At 53.2% G+C, this 18,317-nt stretch overlaps 4 protein-coding genes across 4 annotated transcripts; 1 reads left to right on the top strand and 3 right to left on the bottom strand.

Moving 5' to 3' along the window:
- Positions 1 to 1,752: 1,752 nt before the first annotated feature.
- Positions 1,753 to 5,204, bottom strand: EAH_00046640 (hypothetical protein, conserved; the record flags this gene model as incomplete). The annotated part of the gene is made up of 8 exons (XM_013391522.1): positions 1,753 to 1,815; positions 2,154 to 2,198; positions 2,430 to 2,516; positions 2,760 to 2,848; positions 3,076 to 3,492; positions 3,729 to 4,013; positions 4,342 to 4,420; positions 4,668 to 5,204. The coding sequence occupies 8 exons, from the start codon at positions 5,202 to 5,204 to the stop codon at positions 1,753 to 1,755; spliced, it is 1,602 nt and encodes a 533-aa protein (XP_013246976.1).
- A 639-nt stretch (positions 5,205 to 5,843) lies between these two features.
- Positions 5,844 to 8,285, top strand: EAH_00046630 (hypothetical protein, conserved; the record flags this gene model as incomplete). The annotated part of the gene is made up of 1 exon (XM_013391521.1): positions 5,844 to 8,285. One exon carries the CDS (start codon positions 5,844 to 5,846, stop codon positions 8,283 to 8,285), a length of 2,442 nt encoding a protein of 813 aa, XP_013246975.1.
- Positions 8,286 to 8,756: 471 nt separating this feature from the next.
- EAH_00046620 (hypothetical protein, conserved) lies at positions 8,757 to 12,273 on the bottom strand (the record flags this gene model as incomplete). Its single annotated transcript, XM_013391520.1, has 5 exons — positions 8,757 to 9,917; positions 10,146 to 10,247; positions 10,477 to 10,704; positions 10,950 to 11,096; positions 11,323 to 12,273. 5 exons carry the CDS (start codon positions 12,271 to 12,273, stop codon positions 8,757 to 8,759), a joined length of 2,589 nt encoding a protein of 862 aa, XP_013246974.1.
- A 4,307-nt stretch (positions 12,274 to 16,580) lies between these two features.
- EAH_00046610 (hypothetical protein) lies at positions 16,581 to 17,988 on the bottom strand (the record flags this gene model as incomplete). Its single annotated transcript, XM_013391519.1, has 2 exons — positions 16,581 to 16,702; positions 17,677 to 17,988. Coding segments are annotated over 2 exons (434 nt in total), but the record flags the coding sequence as incomplete, so codon positions are not given.
- Between the last annotated feature and the right edge of the window lie 329 nt (positions 17,989 to 18,317).

Below are 18,317 nucleotides of genomic sequence, written 5' to 3'. Positions count from 1 at the left end.
TGGTCTTGCTGCTGCTGCTGCTGCTGTTGTTGCTGCTGCTGCTGGTCTTGCTGCCGCTGTTGCTGCTCCTGGTGTTGGTGCTGCTGGCGTTGCTGCTGATGCTAGTGCTGCTTTTGTTGTTGCCGTTGGTTTTAGCTGTTTCTGTTGCTGCTGCATCGGCTAGCAGCAAGACCAGCAGCAGCAACAGCAACAGCAGCAGCAGCAGCAGCAGCATTGCATGTGTATGTGCTGCTGCAGATGGCCGCTTAGGCTCTGTCTTACCTCTCTCTCCTTTGCTGCCGTATCACTGTCTTCTAACCCATCTCTACTCTCCTGCAGCAACGCTGCTGCGGCTGCCGTCGCTGCAGCTGCTGCCCTCTTCTCTAGATATGCAATACCCGCTGCAGCTCTAGCTGCTGCTGCTGCTGCAGCTACAGCTGCTTCCGCTGCTGCTGCTGCTGTAGCTACAGCTGCTGCTGCTGTAGCTACAGCTGCTGCTGCAGCTGTAGCTGCTGATCCAGCTGCCTGTACCTGCAGCTGCTGCTGTAGCTCCTGTAGCTCTAGCTGCTGCTGCAGCTACAGCTGCTGCAGCTGCTGCTGCAGCAGGTAGGCACATACAGACCCTGACGTAATGCCCCTTTGCGCATCTCCGGCTTGCTGCATTTGCTGCTGCTGCTGCAGCAACAAGCGCATGCAGCAGAAGCACGGAAGCTGCTGCTGTTGCAGAAGCTGCAGAAGCAGCATGGCGGCCAGCACTTGCCGCTACAGTGCAGCAGCAGCAGGAGCAGCAGCAGCAGCAGCAATGAATGTGGGTTGGATTGGGCTTCGAGGGCCTATTTAGCGACAGTTGTCTCTTTTTTGCTGCTGCTGCTGCTGTTCGTGCTGCAGCAGCAGCCGCAGCAGCAGCAGCAACACGGAGAGTTTTTATATTCCAATGAGAGCGTATGCCGTGCATCTCCTTCTGCTTGCTGCTGCTATTGTTTCTGCTGCTGCAGCAGCAGCAGCTGCTGCTGCTGTTACTGATGTGAGGCCCTTTTGGGCTGCGTGGCATAAGCAGCACTGCGTGCATTGTGCTGCTGCTGCTGTTGCTGCTATTTCTGCTATTGCTGCTGTTGCTGTCGCTGCTGCTGCTGCCACTTTCTCGTTTGCTGCTCTACTCGTAAAGTAGTCAGTGCTATAGCGTATGTATTTATTTACCTTCTTTGTGCTGCTGCTGCATCTGCTGCTGTTGCTGCTGCTGTTTTGCGGCTATTATTACAAAGGACGCTGGGGTGTATATGCAACTGTTGCGGTGTATGTTGAGTTGAGCGTACACCTTCAAACCAAACAACTCAAAGATATTCTATACCTGAAAAAGCAGCAGCAGCAAAGGCCTGCTGCTGCTGCTGCTGCTGCTGCTGCCGCTACTCTGCTGCTGCGGTTCTGCTGCAGCAGCGGCAGTTGCTGCTGCTACATTTGCCGCTACGCTTAATGCTACCGCTTGGGCTTCTGCAGCAGCAAAGGGTGCTGTTGCTGCTGCTGCTGCTGCTGCTGCGGTACTACATGCCTCTTCGCGCTGCCGCTTCAGGGTCTCCGTAAACCAACAGCTACCAGCTGCTGCTGCTGCGTCTGCTGCTGCTGCATTCCTCACTGCTGCGCTTGCTGCTGCCGCATTTGATGACGCTGCACTTGCCGCTGCTGCTACAATTGCTGCTGCTGTTGCGATTGCTGCTGCTGCTGCTGCGACTGCTGCTGCTCCTGCATTTGCTGCTGCTGCTGCTGCTGCTGCTGCTGTCAACAGAGTTGGTGTAGCCGCCGCCACAGCCGCTCCACTGCCTTCAGGGTCTCATGCACCTCCTGCAGCAAACAGCAGCAGCAGCAGCAGTAGCAGCAGCAGTAGCAGCAGCAGCAGAGACAGCCAGTCTCTCTTAAAGGAAGCACAGCAACAGCAGCAGCAGTAAACTGAGAGCATCAGCAGCAGTAAACTGTGAGCAGCAGCAGCAGCAGCAGCAGCGGCAGCAAACTGAGAGTAACAACAGCAGCAAACTGCAAGCAGCAGCAGCAGCAAAAGTGAGAGCAGCAGCAACAGCAACAAAGTGAGAGCAGCAGCAGCAGCACCAAAGTGAGAGCAGCAGCAGCAAAGTGAGAGCAGCAGCAGCAGGACAAGGATGTACCTGCAGCAGCATGGCGCTCACACGGGCGCCCCAGGCCGTCTGCTCGCGCTGGCAGTCAAGTGCCTTCTGCAGCAGCAGCAAACAGCAGCAGCAGCAAACAACACAAGCAGCAGCAGCAGCAGCAGCAGCCACAGCAGCAACACCAGCACAGCATCATAAGGAAGCCCGCGGTGCATGGGCGTCAAGAAGCAGCAGCTACTCAAGGGGTCTGTCTGGCAGTATGCAGCTCTCCGCAGCAGCAGCATCATAAACAACAGCAGCAGCAACAGCAGCAGCAGCAGCAACAGCAGCACTCACCTGCAGTGCATCTCCTGACCGCTGCAGCAGACGCCATATTTGTGCGACTGGGTGCAGCCCCAAACCTTTGTCTGCTGTATTTTTACCCTAAGCAGCAAACAGAGCAGCAGCAAACAACAAGAAACCGCTGCAGCAGCAAATAACGGCAGCACCCACCCGACAGCAGCAGCAGCAACAGCAGCAGCAACAGCCGCATCACCGGCGAAAGACCATTTGCAACCGTAGTAGCGGCAGCAGCAGCAGCAACAACAGCAACACCAGCAGCACCAACAGCAGCAGCAACAGCAGCAGCAGCAGCAACAGCAGCAGGAGCAGCAGGCGTAGGAGTACCTCGCTGCCGCTTGCATGCAGCTGTTGGTGTTCGGGGCAGAGGACAGCCAACGCTCCTCGTCGCCCTGCACGCAGATTCTCAGCCTGCGCTGAAGCAGCAGCAGCAGCAGCAGCAACAGCAACAGTAATAGCAATGGCAGCAGCATCAGCAGCAACAGTAGGCACAGATGCTTCCAAAGTGATGCAGCAGCAGCAGCAGCAGCAAAAGAAGCAATGCAGCAGGAATCGCCGCCGTAGATTTAGGAGTGCAGCAGGAGCAGCAACAACAGCAGCAGCAGCAACAACAACAGCAACAGCAGCAGCAAGTTGTTCGTACCATAGAGATCAGGGCCGCATGCAAAGAGCCTGCAGCAGACAGGATGCATTTTGCTGCTGCAGCCAGCAGCAGCACACTGCAGCAGAGCACCCCCTGACCAGCAGCAGAGAGAGCAGAGGCCCTCAAAGCGATTTGAAGTAACACCGCCACAACCTGCAGCACGCAGCCGCCCGTTGCTGCTGCTGCTGCTGCTGCTGCTGCTGCTGTTCGTGCTGGTGCTGCTGGTGCTGCTGATGCTGCTGCTGGTCGGGGGGGCCGCAGAAGCTGGGGATACAGCAGCAGCAGCAGCAGCTGCTGCTGCTGCAGCAGCACCGCTGGGTCTTGCTGCTGCGGCTGCAGGAGATTCTGCTGCTGCTGCTGCTGCAACTGTCTCCACCTCCGGCAGCCACAGAGCACAAGACGCATGCACCCAAGGACCTGCAGCAGCAGCAAGCAGCAGCAGCAAGATCAACAGCAAGAACATCAGCAGCAGCACAAGCAGCAGCAACATGAGTACAACCAGCACGGGCAGCAGCAGCACGAGCAGCAGCAGCAGCAGCAGTAGCAGCAAGTACAGCGACACGCGAATCCTCCAAGTGGGCCCCCAACAGCACCACACCCAGCAGCAACAGCAGCAGCAGCAAAAAGCAGCAGCAGCAGCAGCAGCAACAAACCTTCTACAGCCCTAATGAGGGCGCCGGAGCGTCTGGGGCAGAGACAGCAGCAGCGAGGAAACAGCAGCGAAACTTCCTCCTGTCCACGCATGCTGCTGCTGCTGCTGCTGCTGCTGCTGCTGCTGCCGCTGTTGCTGCTGCTGCTGCTGCTGCTCAAGGTGCCGCTCTCCTCCAGCAAAGGCCTCCCGGGCGTCTCTGCTGCTGCGTCTGCTGCTTCTGCTTCAGCTTCTGCTGCTGCTGCTTCCTGCTCCAGCGCGTCGAGGCAGAAGTCGCAGTACCAGTCACCTGCAGCAGCAGCAGCAGCAACAGCAGCAACAGCAAATTGGCACGAGGCGCTGTTGCTGCAACGAAGACGCAGCAGCACCTGCTGCTGCTGCATCATCAGCAGCAGCCGCAGCAACAACAACTGCAGCAACAGCAAAAGAAGGGGCAGCAGTAGCAGAACTAGCAGTATCAGCAGCAGAAGCAACAACACAAAGACCAGCAGCAGCAGCACACGAAGCAGCACCCGCACCCACAGCATTAACAGACAGCAGCAGCAGCAGGGAATGCAGCAGCAAAGGCAGCAGCAGCAGCAAACGCAGCAGCACAAGCAGCAGCAGCAGCAGCAGACCCGGAGGCACCGCTTCTACTCCGTAGCAGTTGAGGTGTACGGCCACATCACAGGCGTCGCAAAACAGAATAGCATTCTCCTGCACACACAAACCCTAAACCCTAAACCCTAAACCCTAAACCCTAAAACCTAAAGAATAAGCAATAGATAATTAGCAATCAGCCACAAATAATACATTATAAACGCTAACCCTAAACCCTAAACAATAAACAATAAACCCTAAACCCTAAACCCTAAACAAACAATAAACCCTAAACAATAAACCCTAAACCCTAAACCCTAAACCCTAAACAATAAACCCTAAACCCTAAACCCTAAACCCTCACCTCAGTGGATTCTGCTCCTCCGCATACATCGCACTTTCCAGGTGCTTCTGAGAGCTCCTCTGCAAGCCGTCTCCAGAAGACAGCAGCAGCAGCAACCCTCTGCTGCACTTTGCTGCTGCGTCGACGGCCCCGGTCTGCTGCTGCTGCTGCTGCTGCTGCTGCTGCTGCTGGTGAGCTATAAGAAGAAGCAGAAGCAGACCCTGCAGCAACCGAACGAATGCTGCCCCGATACACGGAGCGAGCTGTCGCGCTCCCGCTGCTGCTGCTGCTGCTGCTGCTGGCTTTGCTGCTGCGGCTGCGTGTGCTTCTGCTGCTGTAAGCTGCTGCTTTTCGAAGGCCCTTCCCGCGTGTTTGCATGCGAGGGGCGGGGTTGGAAGCAGCAGCAGCAGCCGAAGCAGCAGGAAGGAGAGCAGCAGCAGCGGTAGCAGCAGGATCGACAGCAGCAACAGCGTGAGGAGGGCATGCAGCAGCAGCAAGAGCAGCAGCTGCTGCTGCTGCAGCATCAGCTGCCTGGCTGAGGTGGTTTTGCTGCTCCATCTCCACGACCTTCTCGGGTGTTATCCACACCCGAGACCTGCAGCAGAAGCAGCTGTTGCTGCAGCAGCAGCAGCTGCTGCTGCTGCTGCTGCTGTTGCTGCTGCTGTCGCTGCTATTCGCTCGTAGGTTTGTTTATTAGCAAGGATCAGGAGATGTGTCTGCTGCTATTTTGTTTATTTGCTGCTTCCTTTTGCTGCTAGGCCTCTTAACCTTCATACATTTCCCCCTCAGTCCCACGGGGCTGTCGGCTCTGCTGCTGCTGCTGCTGCTGCTGCTGCTGCTGCTGCAGCATCGACTAGAGTTGAGGTCTTTGCGAGTTGTTTTAACACCCAAATAATTAAATTTATAAACCCTGCTGCTCTTTATTCTACAGCTGGCTCTACCCCCCACCTGCATTTGCTGCTGCTGCTGCTGCGGCAGCGGCTGCTGCTGCTGCTATTGCTGTTGCAGCAGCAGCTGCTGCTGCAACAGCAGGGCCTCAACCACCTTCCGCACTAAAACTGCACCTTCACAAGTGGCTGTTGTTAGATTGGAGGTGTTTAGGATGTTGGTTTAGGGTTTAGGGTTTAGGGTTTAAGGTTTAGGGTTTAGGGTTTAGGGTTTAGTGTTTAGGGTTTAGGGTTTAGGGTTTAGGCGCCAATGAGCGCCCAAGCGCTGTCTTCTGCAGCCTTCTTAGCAGCAGCGACAGCAGCAGCATCTGAGACATCAACTGCGGCAGCAGCAACGGGAGAAGCATCAACAGTAACTGCAGCAGCAGCAACAGGAGCAGCAGCAACAGCAGCAGCAGCAGCAGCAGCAGCAGCTGAGCAAGAAGATGAGGCAAAGGTTGGGAGGGCAGCTGCTTCGTTGCTCAATTTGCTGCAGCTGCTGCAGCAAACTGCAGCACCGGGTCATTCGCCTCCCGATAGCATCAGCAGCAGCAGCAGCAGCAGCAGCAGCAAGCGCGCAGCTGCAGTGTATGAGCAGCTGAGTCGCGCAGTAGAAGACATTGCCCAGAGAACGCCTCGAATTGCTGCAGCAACTGCAGCAGCAACAGCAGCACGACGCGCAACAAACATAGCAGCCGCTGCACCAGGAAATGAAGCAGCAGCAACAGCTAAAACAATCGCAGCAGCAGCACCAGCAGCAAGACCCATAGAGGCAGCTGCAGGCTGCGCTGTCGAGCTGAAGTTCCGCCTGCCGAGCTGTACGTATTGTTGCAGCAGCAGCAACAGCAGCAGCAGCAGCAGCAGCAACGGCAACAGCAGCAGCAGCAGCTCATGCGAGTTGAATTATCTTCAATTTCAGGTTGACCAGTTGCTGCAGCGCTACGACGCTGCTGCTGTTGCTGCTGCTGCTGCTGCTGCAGGGAAGCCCCCGGGCAGGGCAAGGACAGCAGCAGCATCTGCTGCAGCAGCAGCAGCAGCAGGAACGGGACAGCAGCAGCTCTCCCTCGGTGGTGAGGCCCTGCTGCTGTGTCTCGTTGAGAAGCTTTTGCTTCCATTCAAAGACGCATGCGAGCAACACCAGCAGCAGCAGCACCAGCAGCAGCAGCAGCAGCAGCAGCAGCAGCAGCAACAGCCGCAGCAGGTGTTCGTGGTGCGCCTTTCTAGTGTTGCTGCGTTGTCGCAGCAGCACTGGCAGCAGCTGCAGCAAACTCTCTGCAGAGTGATTGGAGGGTTGCTGCAGCAGGCAGCAGCAGCAGCAGCAAAGACAACAGCAGCATCAGCACAAGCAGCTGCACAACAACTGGGGGCCCCGCCCTTAGTTGTAATTGAGCTGCACTGCGCAGCAGCAGCTGCAGCAGCACCAACAGCAGCAGCAGCCACAGTAGCAGCAGCCACAGCAGCAGCAGAACGTCAGAAGCTGCTCCAGAATGTCCACGACTTTGTACGTCTGCAGCAGCAGCAGCTGCAGCAGCAGCAGGCTCAGGTGTATCTGTACGCTTCTGCTGATGCTTTAGACACGCTGGAAGAAGCCCCGCAGCAGCCACAGCAGCAGCAGCAGCAGCAGCAGCAGCAGCCGCGGTGTCTGCTGTACATTGGTGGCGATTTGCTGCTGCCTGCTCCTCCCCCTAATCCTCTCGGCTGCAGCAGCAGAGCGCAGCTGCTGCTGCAGCAGCTAAGGGAGCGTTTGCTGCTGCCAATGCAAATGCGCATTAGCTTCTTCTCCCGTAGCAGCAGCAGCAACAGCAGCAGCAGCAACAACAACAACAAATCTGTGATGCAGAGTTTGTTCTGTGGGCAGCGGGGAGAGGCTTCACCGCCGCGTCTGCTGCTGTACGGCTGCGATCGTGCTGCTGCTGGTGCTGCTGCAGACAAGCAGCAGCAGCAGCAGCAGGAGGAGGCGGATGATGCTTTTAGTCGCATAAGCCCGCAGCAGCTGCTGCAGCATTTGTTTTGTCTTCCAGATGCTGCAGGGCTGCAGCTGCTGGTTGTGCCCCTTGCTGCTGCTGCTTCTCCTTATGTAGGGGAGACGGAGCAGCGCCTCGCGCAGCTGTTTGCTGCTGCTGCTGCTGCTGCTCCCTGCGTGCTGCTGCTGCTGGGGCTGGAGCGCGCTGCAGCAAACAGAAGCCTCCTAGACCCTATCCCGCGCATGCAGCAGCAGCAGCAGCAAGGGCCAGGCAGCAGCGACAACGGTAAACAGAAGCAGCAGCAAGAAGGCACAGACGGTGAGCTTCCTAAAGCATACAGAAGCAGCAGCAGCAGCAGCAGCAGCAGCAGCAGCATCAGCCAGCGCCGGCTGTTGGCCTCGCTGCTGCTGGCTCTTGACTCTCTGGAAGACAAACGGCGTCTGCTGCTGCAGCAGCTGCACCGTCAGCAGCAGCAACAGCAGTTGGTGCTGCAGGAAGACAGGGAACCAACCAGCAGCAAACAGCAGCAGCAACAGCAGCAGCAGCAGCAAGCTGTGGTATTGCCGCGGTTAGGCAGCAAGGCGGATCCAGCCGCAGCGTTTCGGCAGCTAAACTCAACGGCAGCAGCAGCAACAGCAGCAGCAGCAGCAGGAGTTGCTGTTGTTGCAACAACGCATTTGCTGCCAGAGGAGCTCGATGCTGCTGCAGTACGCGCAGGCAGGCTGGACAGCTGGCTGCCCTGGGCGTAGATTTGCTGCAGCAGCAGCTGCAGCACCTGCAGCTGCTGCAGCAGCGGCTGCTGCAGCTGCTTTTTTTTTAAAACAACCTCTAAAGGATAATTTGTTTTTCTTTTAAGTGGCTGCGGCGCCGCAGCAAAGACATTTGTTTGTTTGTGTGCACCAACGCTCTGTGTAGTTTATGCAGCTTGTGCTGCCGCTGCTGTTGCTGCTGCTGTTTCTGCTGCTGCTGCTGCTGTCTTGCGGGACCAGCAGGGCGTTGAGGCCCTGTCTGCTTCCCCATGTGGGGTGTACGTAGAGCGGGAGCTGCTGCAGCAGCAGCAGCAGCAAATAACGAAGAGCAACAGCAGCACCTGCTGCAGCAACTGCTGCGCTGCTGCCGTTAGTTTGCCTGTCCCCAATTGGAGGAGGCAGCATCACTGCAGCAGCAGCAGCAGCAGCAAATACTGCAGCTTCAGCAGCAGCAGCAGCTGCTGCTGCTGCTTACTCACGGAAGCCATCTGCCCAGTGGTCTGCCTGCTGCATGCACTCCTGCAGCAGCTCCCTCGCGGCGAGCACAGCAGCACGGCAGTTTGCTGCTGCTGTTGCTGCTGCTGTTTGTTGGTTGTGGACTGCAGCAGGAGCGAGTTGCTGCAGGCGCTGCACGTGCTGCAGCAGCTGCTGCTGCTGCAGCGAAGAGAGGAATGGGGCCCCTACGAAGCTGTTAAGTTGAGCAAGTGCTGCTTTTGCTGCAGTCTGCAGCAGTTCGATCTGCTGCTGCTGCTGCTGCTGCTGGTTTTTGTGTTTTCTTTTGTGTTGTTTCTTTTTGTCTGTTTCTTCTTCGCTAAAGAGCTCCTCCTGCTGCTCCTGCTGCTCCGGCTGCTGCTGCTGCTGCTGCAGCTGCTGCAGCGAGGGCAGAGGAGCAACAGCAAGAGTTAAGCGCAGCGGCAGCCACCGTATCAGCGATATATGCTTCCTTCGACTCTGCACTTGCACGCCAATCCAGTAGGTTTGCTGCTGCTCCAGCAGCAGCGGCTGCACTGCCGCAACGTCAATAGATATTTCTCTGCTGCTGCTACCGCCCCCTGCTGCTGCTGCTGCTGCTGCTGCTTCGTCGCCACCTGCAGCAAGCAGCACGTCTTGCTGCAATACACAACTCAAACTCTCAGCAGCAGGCTGCAGAGACACAGGGGGCCCCCCTCTTACAGGCCGGTGTACGTACACCCACACTTTCGTAATGCAGCGGAATGCTGCTGCTGCTGCTGCTGCCTCTCCGCCATCTGCTGCTGCAGCACTTGCGCTTGCAGCCTGTACATACACCCGAAAAGCCCCCGTTGCTTTTCTGCGCGGCAGCGGCTCAACTGCAGCATCAGGGAAATAACAACTCGTAGCAACCTGCACTTTGCTGCTGCTGCTGCTGTTGCTGTTGCTGCTGCTGCTGTTGCTGCTGCTGCTGTTGCTGTTGCTGGCGTTCGCGAAGGGAGAGGACGTCGTGCCATTTGCTGCACCAGAACCAGCTGCTCCTCCACTAGCAGCAGCAGCAGCAGCAGGTGCTGCTGCTGCTGCTGCTGCTTCAGGTGTTGGGGGCGGAGGCGGAGCCGCCCACGTCAAATCCATTGCACGGGCCCGCAGCAAACGCAGCGCCTCAGCACACGCTTCCTCGTACTGCAGCAGCAGCAGCAACAGCAGCAGGACGAGTAGCAGCAGTTGGGTTAGTAGCAGAAGCAAGAGTACAGCAGTAAAAGGAGTTGCAGCAGCAGCAAGACTCCTAGCAAACGCAGTACGGGTAGTAGCAGCAACAGCAGCAGCCGTAGCATAAGCAGCAGCAGCAGCAGCAGCAGCAAAACTGGAAACAGCAGCAGCACCAACAGCAACAGCAGCAGCAGCACTTACTGCCTTGAAGGCTTCATTGGCTTGCTGCTGCATCTCCGCCTCTTGCGAATGAAATTTATCTGGGTGCAGCAGCGCGCGCCACTTCTTCCTTGTTGCTGCAATCTGCAGCAGCAGCAGCAGCAGCAGCAGCAGCAGCGGCGGCGGTAGCAGCAGCGTCAACAACAGCAGCAGCAGCAACAACAATAGCAGCAACAGTGGCACAGGAAACGCCTTCAAGCAGGAGAGCTGCTTGCAGCTGCTGCTACTGCTGCAGTAGCAGCTACTCCTACTACTCTGCGGCAACTACAGCAGCAGCAGCAGCAGCAGCAGCAACAGCAGCAGCAGCACGTACAGTTTTCTCCGTTGCCGTGTGGGGATTAACACCAAGGATGTAAAAGGGGTGAGCCACAGCTCTGCTGCGGGCAGCAGCAGCAGTTGCTGCAGGGGTCCCCAGCATTGCTGCTGCTGCTGCTGCTGCTGCCTGCTGCTGCTCCTGCTGCCGCTGCAGCACGAAATGAACGCAGGCCCTGGAGAAGGCGGAGCGCCTTTGAATCTCTTCTTGCTGCTGCCGTTGCCGCTCCTATCACACAAACAGCAGCAGCAGCAGCAGCAGCAGTAACAGCAGTAGCAGCAGCAGGAGGAGGAAATGGTTAACAGCGCGCAAGTCGCCTGTTTGCTGCAGCCAGCCTCTAGCCTATGTATTGCTGCTGCTGCAAGGATCAAGAAGGCCTGCAGCAGCAGCAGCAGAAACAAGCAAAAGCAGCAGCAGCAGCAGCGGAGAGCAGCAGGAGCACAGAGCAACAGCAGCAGCAACAGCAGCAGCACCTGTTCAGCTCTCCATCTGTCTGCTGCTGCACGCAGCTTCGCCTCTGCTGACTTTGCTGCTGCTGCTGCTGCTTGGGGGTTCGGGCCTATCAGCGGCAGCTGCTGCTCCAGCAAAGCCAACGCCCTCCCTAGACCTTCTTCAAGCTGCTGCAGCAGCAGCAACAACAGCAACAGCAGCAGGAACAGCAGCAGCAGCAACACACGCAGCAGCAGCAGCCATAGAAGCAAAGCAACACATCATGAAGCTTCACTACTAGCAGCTGGAGCAGCAGCAGCATCAGGAGAAGCAGCAACTGCAGCAGCGGCATCTGCAGCAGCAGTAGCAGCAGCAGCAGCAGCATCAGGAGCAGCAGCAGCAGCAGCAGCACCATACGTTGTTGTCTGGGTGCTGCAGCATCGTCTGCAGCGGCTGCAGCTGGCTGCAGCTAGAGAGACGCCCCACAAGCTCTCTTCGCTCTGCTGCAGCAGCAGCAAAGAAGCGGATCCACTGCCGCAGCAGCAGGAGCTGCGTGCTGCAGCGCTTCCACAGCGCTTCATCTTCTGCTGCTGCTGTTGCTGCTGCTTCTGCTGCGAGAGGTGCTGCTCCTGCTGCTGCAGCAGCAGCAGCAGCAGCAGCAGAACTCCTGCATGCAGACAGCAGCTGGCAGACTGCTGCAACGCGGCGCTCCATAAGCGACTCCCATTCCTTGCTGCTGCTGAAGGTCTCAGCCCCTGCTGCTGCTGGTGCTGCTGCTGCTGCTGCTGCTGCTATTGCTGCTGCACGTACACCCGAAAGATTCGAAAAGAAGAGACGCAAGCAGCTGCTTGCTGCTGCAGCAGAATCAGCAGAGATATCTGCAGGGATTGGCTGCACCTGCTGCAGCAAAGAGACAATTAGCAGCAGCAGCTCCTGCGAGAGAACACCACCAAGCAGCACTTCTTGCGTCTCTGCTGCTGCTGCTGTGTCGCTCCTGCTACTGCTGCTGTCATCCGCAGCAGCAATGCGCGGCCGTTTGCTCGGTGGCTGCTGCTGCTCCTGTTGCTGCTGCAGTTCTTGCTGCTGCTGCAAAGGAGGTTGGTTCTCTGCATCGCCCTCCTGCTGCTGCTGCTGCTGCAGCTTAGCTGCTGCAGCGGGGTCTTCGTCGGGTTGCTGCTGCAGGCATTCGTCCAGAAGGCCTGCGAGCGCATGCAGCAGATCTTGCTGCTGCTCCTGTTGCAGCAGCTGCCCGTCCTTTAGTGCTGCTGCTGCTTGTGCTGCAGTATAGCCGCTCCGCAGCAGCCGTAGCAGCAGCAGCCGGCAAGCAGCAACCCCTGAGGGGCACGCAGGGCCTCCTTCACTCTGCATATTAGAGGATTCGACGTGTTGCAGCAGCAGCAGCAAGTGCTGCTGCTGCTGCTGCTGCTGCTGCAGTTGCTGCTGATTGGAGCCAAGGCGCCTGTGCTGCTGCTACTGCAGCAAGAGGGTGCAGCAGCTGAAGTATGAAGGCGTAGGGGACAGACGCCCTGCTGTTGCTGCTGCTGCTGCTGCTGTTGCTGCTGCTGTTGTTGCTTCTGCTGCAGTGTCCCTGCTGCTGCAGCACACGGGCTCTTCAAGGCAGGTAAGGAGGAGAGTATCTGCCCTGTGTAGTTGTAGGGGCAGCAGCAGCTGGGGGGCGTAGTGTTGCTGTTGCTGCTGCTGCTGCTGCTGCTGTCGGAAGATTAGTTGTTGCTGTCACTGCTGCAGTAGAGAAGCAGCAGAAAACAGATGAGAGATCTGCTGCAGCAGAGGGGCTGCTAAAGACCCCTCAAAGGCCCTTGAGGCTGCAGGGTGGTGAGGTCGGTGGGGCGCCGGCTGCTGCTGCTCCTGCTGCTGCTGCTGCTCCTGCTGCAACGGAGCTGAACATACACCTTAAGCAGGAAGCCCGTCATATTAGTAAATAAATAATATAGATCTCATTTACCCAAACTTCTGCTGCTGCTGCTGCTGGCGCTTCTGCTGCTGCTGTTGCTGCTGCAGTCTTCTGGTGGTCACCATCGTGCATGTACCACGCAGCAGCAGCAGCAGCAGCAGCAGCAGCAGTAGCTGCTGCTGCAGCTGCTGTTGCATGTATCGGGGGCACACTGCTTCTGCAGAATGTATTAAAGATATTTTTGCGTCTCTTCATTTGTATTTGCTGCGGTTGCTGCTGCTGCTGCCGCTATAAGGGCTGTACTTGCAGGGAGCTGCTGCTGCAGCTGTGCTGCGGGACCGCCACAGCAGCAGCAGCAGCAGCAGCAGCAGCAGGAGCCGTTGCTGCAACATGGCTGGCTGTCTGCGGGTTTGGGCGCTGCAGCAGCAGTTTGTTTGTAGTTATACTCTCTTACAAAATTGATTTTATTATTTTTCTGCTTCTTGTTGCGGCTGATCCTTCTCAAAGGCGCAGCAGCAGCAGCAGCAACAGCAACAGCAGCAGCAGCAGCAGCTCCAGCCGCAGGCAGCCGTAGCTGCAGCAGCTGGAGCTGCAGCAGCAGAGCGCTGCACTTCTATGTCTCGCTTCGTTTGTCTTGGCTTCCTTTTGCTGCTGCAGCAGTGCCTGTCCGCAGCAGCAGCAATGCAGAGGATCAGTGCAGCAGCAGCTGCTGCTGCTGCAGCAGCAGCAGAAGCAGTAGCAGCAACGGGAACAGCAGCAGCAGGAGTAGCAGCAGCAGCACGAGCTGCTGGAGAGGAGCCTGTTGCTGCAGCATCAGCGAGCAGCTTCTTGACTTGGCGTAATCTGATGCTGCTGCTGCTTCTGCTGTGGCTAGCTGTCTGTACACTGCATACTTTTTACGCAGCAGCAGCACTGCGCTGGCTGCGTGCTGCAGCAGCAGCTTGGGATCGTCTGCCGCAGCAGCAGCAGCAGAAGTTTGCTCCTTTCAAGCGCAGCGAGTGGCGGTCTTCGTCCACCCTCAAAATTCTTTTAGGCGCCTTCTTCCTTGTAAATTAGGGTTTAGGGTTTAGGGGTTTAATTGCTTCTTTAGGGTTTAGGGTTTAGAGGTTTAGTTGATTCTTAAGGGTTTAGGGTTTAGGGGTTTAATTGCTTCTTTAGGGTTTAGGGTTTAGGCGAGGGTTTTGGGGTGTATAGGGTTATTTAGGGTTTCATAGAGTTGTTATTTAGGTGTAGAGATTATTATTTAGGGTTTAGGGTTTAGGGTTTAGGAGTAATATAGCTAAAACGTAGCTTCCAGCTGCTACAGTGGTTTGCTGCTGCTGTTGCTGCTGCTGCTGCTGCAGGCTCCTATTCGCTTTGTGCTTTTGGTTGGCGTGCTGGTGATGCACAACCTCTGCATTCGTAAGCCAGTCAGCAGCAGCAGCAGCAGCAGCAGCAGCAGCAGCAGCAGTAACAGCAGCAGCAGCAGTAGCAGCAGTAGTAGCAGCAGCAAGGACACAGCACGCTATACCGACGCAAAATGCAGTAGCATCAGCAGCGGCACAAGCAGCAGCAGCAGAACCAGTAGCAGCAGCAGCAGAACCAGTAGTAGTAACAGCAGCAGCAGCAGAACCAGTAGCAGCAGCAGCAGCAGCAGCAGCAGCAGCATGTGTGTTATCTGTGCAGGGACAGTCTCCTTATTGTCTGCACTATGCAGCAAATTTGTCAAGACAGAACGGCAAGCTGTTTTCTTTATCTTTTTATCTGTTTGTTTATTTATTTGTTTATTTATTTAATTTATTTATCTAATTAATTTATTTATTTAATTTATTTATTTATTTATTTGTTTATTTATTTATTTATTTATTTATATAATTTTTGTCTGTCTTTGTTTGCATGAACAACTTCTTTCGTCTGCTTTATATAATTTGTTTTGTTTGTTTTTTATCTGTTTATATATGCATTTATACATAAACATATATATATAGATATACATATATATTTATTTATATTTATTTATTTATTTATTTATATTTATTTATTTATTTATTTGCTGCAGATGGAGGGCCTTGACTGTCTTCTTCGCTCGCCTGCACTGCGAAACTTTTTTAGTTTTGTTTGGTTGGTCTTTGATATTAAATAAATAAATAAATAAATATACTTTTGATGATGATATAAATATAGTTATACGTTTAATAAGTATAGTTTGTATAGTTAAGTAACGATATTATTTATATTATATATATTATATATATAATATATATATATCTTTTAGTTTATTTGTATATTTATTTATTTATTTATATTTATTTGTATTTATTTATTGCTTTATTTTTACATTGATATATACATACATACATTTAATTATATATGTTTATATATATATATATATATATATATATTTATTTATTTATATTTAACAATATTTAATTGCATATAATTATATTTATTTAATTATATTTATTTATATTTATATTTATTTATTTATATTTATATTTATTTATATTTATTTATTTATTTATATAGGGATAACACGAACTCGCAGTTATTTTTATGACGGGCGCCAGCGAAGAGGGCCGCGAGACTTCGACTGCAAAAATATCATCTCAAACCACGTCTCCTGCATGGTGCTCAAACCCTAAACCCTAAACCCTAAACCCTAGACAACCCTAAACAACCCTAAATTACCCTAAATAACCCTAAATAACCCTAATAACCTTAAACAGTAAACCCTAGGCAACCCTAAACAGTAAACCCTAAACAATAAACCCTAAACAATAAACCCTAAGCAATAAACCCTAAGCAATAAACCCTAAATAAACCTTTACGACTATAAACCGTAAACTCTAAACAACCCTAAACCCTAAACAACTCCTAAGACTAAACAACCCTAAACCCTAAAATCTACTACCCAGCTCGTAATTCCTAAACCATGGACCCTAAACCCTAAACGATAAACCCTAAACCCTAAACCCTAAAAGGCGTATGAGTCCGAATATCCCTAACGATTGACTAGAGTAATATTATTAACAAAATAAAACATTCTTATAAATTAAATTTTTAAGCGGTTCAGATATGATGGTGGTAATGGGGAGTAGCAACAGCAGCAGCAGTAGCAACAACAGCAGCAGCAACAACAGCAGCAGCAGCAGCAGCAGCAGCAGCAACAGCAGCAGCAGCAACAGCTAGATTATAGAGGCGAAGAGCTGTGCATTTGCTGCCTGCAGGATATCATGTATTTCCTAGCTCAGGCGCATGCAGCATTCGTATGCAAGGTAGGTTCTCTTGCTGCTGTTGCTGCTGCTGCTGCTGCTGCTGCTGCTACTCTTCCTTTTCCTGCTGCGGTTTCTACTGCTGTTGCTCTCGCTGTCCGTGTCATTTCTGGTGCTGTTGCTGCTGCTGCTTGTGTTCTTGTTGCTGCTGTTGCTGTTGCTTCTGTTCCCGTTGCTGCTGCTTCTGTTGCCGCTGCTGATCTTGCTGCTGCTGCTGCTGCTGCTGATGATGATGACGATTGTTTTGCAGGCCTCAATATTTCATACGCCTCTCATTGCTTCTCCCGCTCGCTTCCTGGGTTGTATATCTGTAGATAGGGATGATGCAGAAAGCAGGCAAGCTGCTGCTGTTGCTGCTGCTGCTGTTGCTGTTGCTGCTGCTGCTGATGGGAGGCAGCAGTGTGCTGCGCTGCAGCAGGAACGTCTCCTTTTGGGGTCGTTTTCGCTGCTGCGGCTGCGAGAAAGCGTTGACGCTGCCGTTGCTGCTGCTGCTGCTGCTAATCTTGCTGCTGCTAATCTTGCTGCTGCTGTTGCTGCTGCTGCTGCTGCTGCAGGCGCAAAGCCCTGGAGGCTCTGGTGTCGCGCATGAAGATGGGGAGTTCAGACACTTCGCTCAACCCAGTTGTGGTTTTCCCTGAAGGTAATAAACCCTAAACCCTAAACCCTAAACCCTAACACCTATTCTTAGGGCCCCTTCACAGCATTGCCTTACGGGGGCTTTATTAGGGTTTATTAGGGTTTATAAGGTTTATTAGGGTTTACTAGGGTTTAAAGGGTTTATAAGGGCTTGAAGGGTTTAAAGGGTTTAAAGGGTTTAAAGGGTTTATAAGGGTTTATTAGGGTTTATTAGGGTTTAAAGGGTTTATTAGGGTTTATGAGGGTTTGTTGGGGTTTATTAGGGTTTATAAGGGTTTACAAGGGTTTAATAGGGTTTATTAGGGTTTAGAGGGTTTGTTAGGGTTTAATAGGGTTTATTAGGGTTTACTGGGATTTATAAGGGTTTATAAGGGTTTAAAGGGTTTATTAGGGTTTAATAGGGTTTATTAGGGTTTAATAGGGTTTATTAGGGTTTAAAGGGTTTGTGCTATGATCAGGAACAACAACAAATGGGTTGGGTTTGCTTCGATTTAGAAGAGGAGCGTTTGCTGCGCTGCAGCAGCTGCAGCCGTGTGTATTGATATACACCGCAGGCTGCATGCATCCAGCCTATGAATTATTACCTTCACAGTACTTCATCTCTCTTATGCTCTCAGCTTGGGTGAGCCTGCTGCTCCTGCTGCTGTTACTGCTGCTGCTGTTGCTGCTGTTACTGCTGCTGAGGTTGTGCTACTGCTGCTGCTGCTGTGGTTGTGTTGCTGCTGCGGTTTTGCTGCTTCTTTGGCTGTTGCTGCTGTTGTGCTGCTGGATTTGTGCTGCTGCGGGTATTGTTGCTGTGTTAGTCATATTTTCCTCTTTGCTGCTGCTGCTGAAGCAGCAGCAGCAGCAGCAGGATTGCATGCATTGCCCGCCTTTTTTGGAGCGCCAGACTCGACATATCTGTTATTGCTGCATCTGCTGCTGCTGCTGCTGCTGCTGCTGCTGCAGCCTTGCTGTGAGCTTCGGGCGTACTGGCTGCAGCCTGTCTCTCCGCCTCCAGCAGAAAATTTTTCTTCAGAAGACGAACGCATTGAAGCATTCGCAAACGAAGTAAGTTGCTGCTGCTGCTGCTGTTGCCGCTACTGTTGCTGCGGCTGCTGCTGATACGTTTGCGCTGTTGCTGCTGATGCGAGTTGTGCTTCTGCTGTTTCTGAGTTGTGCTGCTGGTTCTGCTGCTTCGGTTGTGCAGCTGCTGCATTTGCTGTTGCTCTGCTGCTGCGCCTTTCCTGCTGTTGCTGCTGCTGCTGCTGCTGGGTTTGTTGCTGCTTTTTTTTTCTTCTTGCACTCAAACAAAGACGAAGCACTAAAGGAAGCATTAATTATTTAACTTAATTTAATATAATTTAATTTATTTATTTTTATTTTCTCAGGTGCGGCGTGCTATGTGGGCGGTGCTGGAGAGAGAGCATTACAGCCCTGATGTGTAAGTTGATATTTGATATGTTTGTTTTGTTTGTTTATTTGTTTTATTTGTTTATTTTATTTATTTGTTTTGTTTGTTTATTTTATTTATTTGTTTTGTTTGTTTTATTTTATTTATTTGTTTTGTTTGTTTTATTTTATTTATTTGTTTTGTTTGTTTATTTTATTTATTTGTTTTGTTTGTTTTATTT

The sequence above is a fragment of the Eimeria acervulina genome, genomic scaffold (genome assembly GCF_000499425.1).
Source record: "Eimeria acervulina Houghton genomic scaffold, Eah_scaff695, whole genome shotgun sequence".
NCBI lineage: Eukaryota > Apicomplexa > Conoidasida > Eucoccidiorida > Eimeriidae > Eimeria > Eimeria acervulina.
This window is presented reverse-complemented; position numbering and strand designations above follow the sequence as displayed.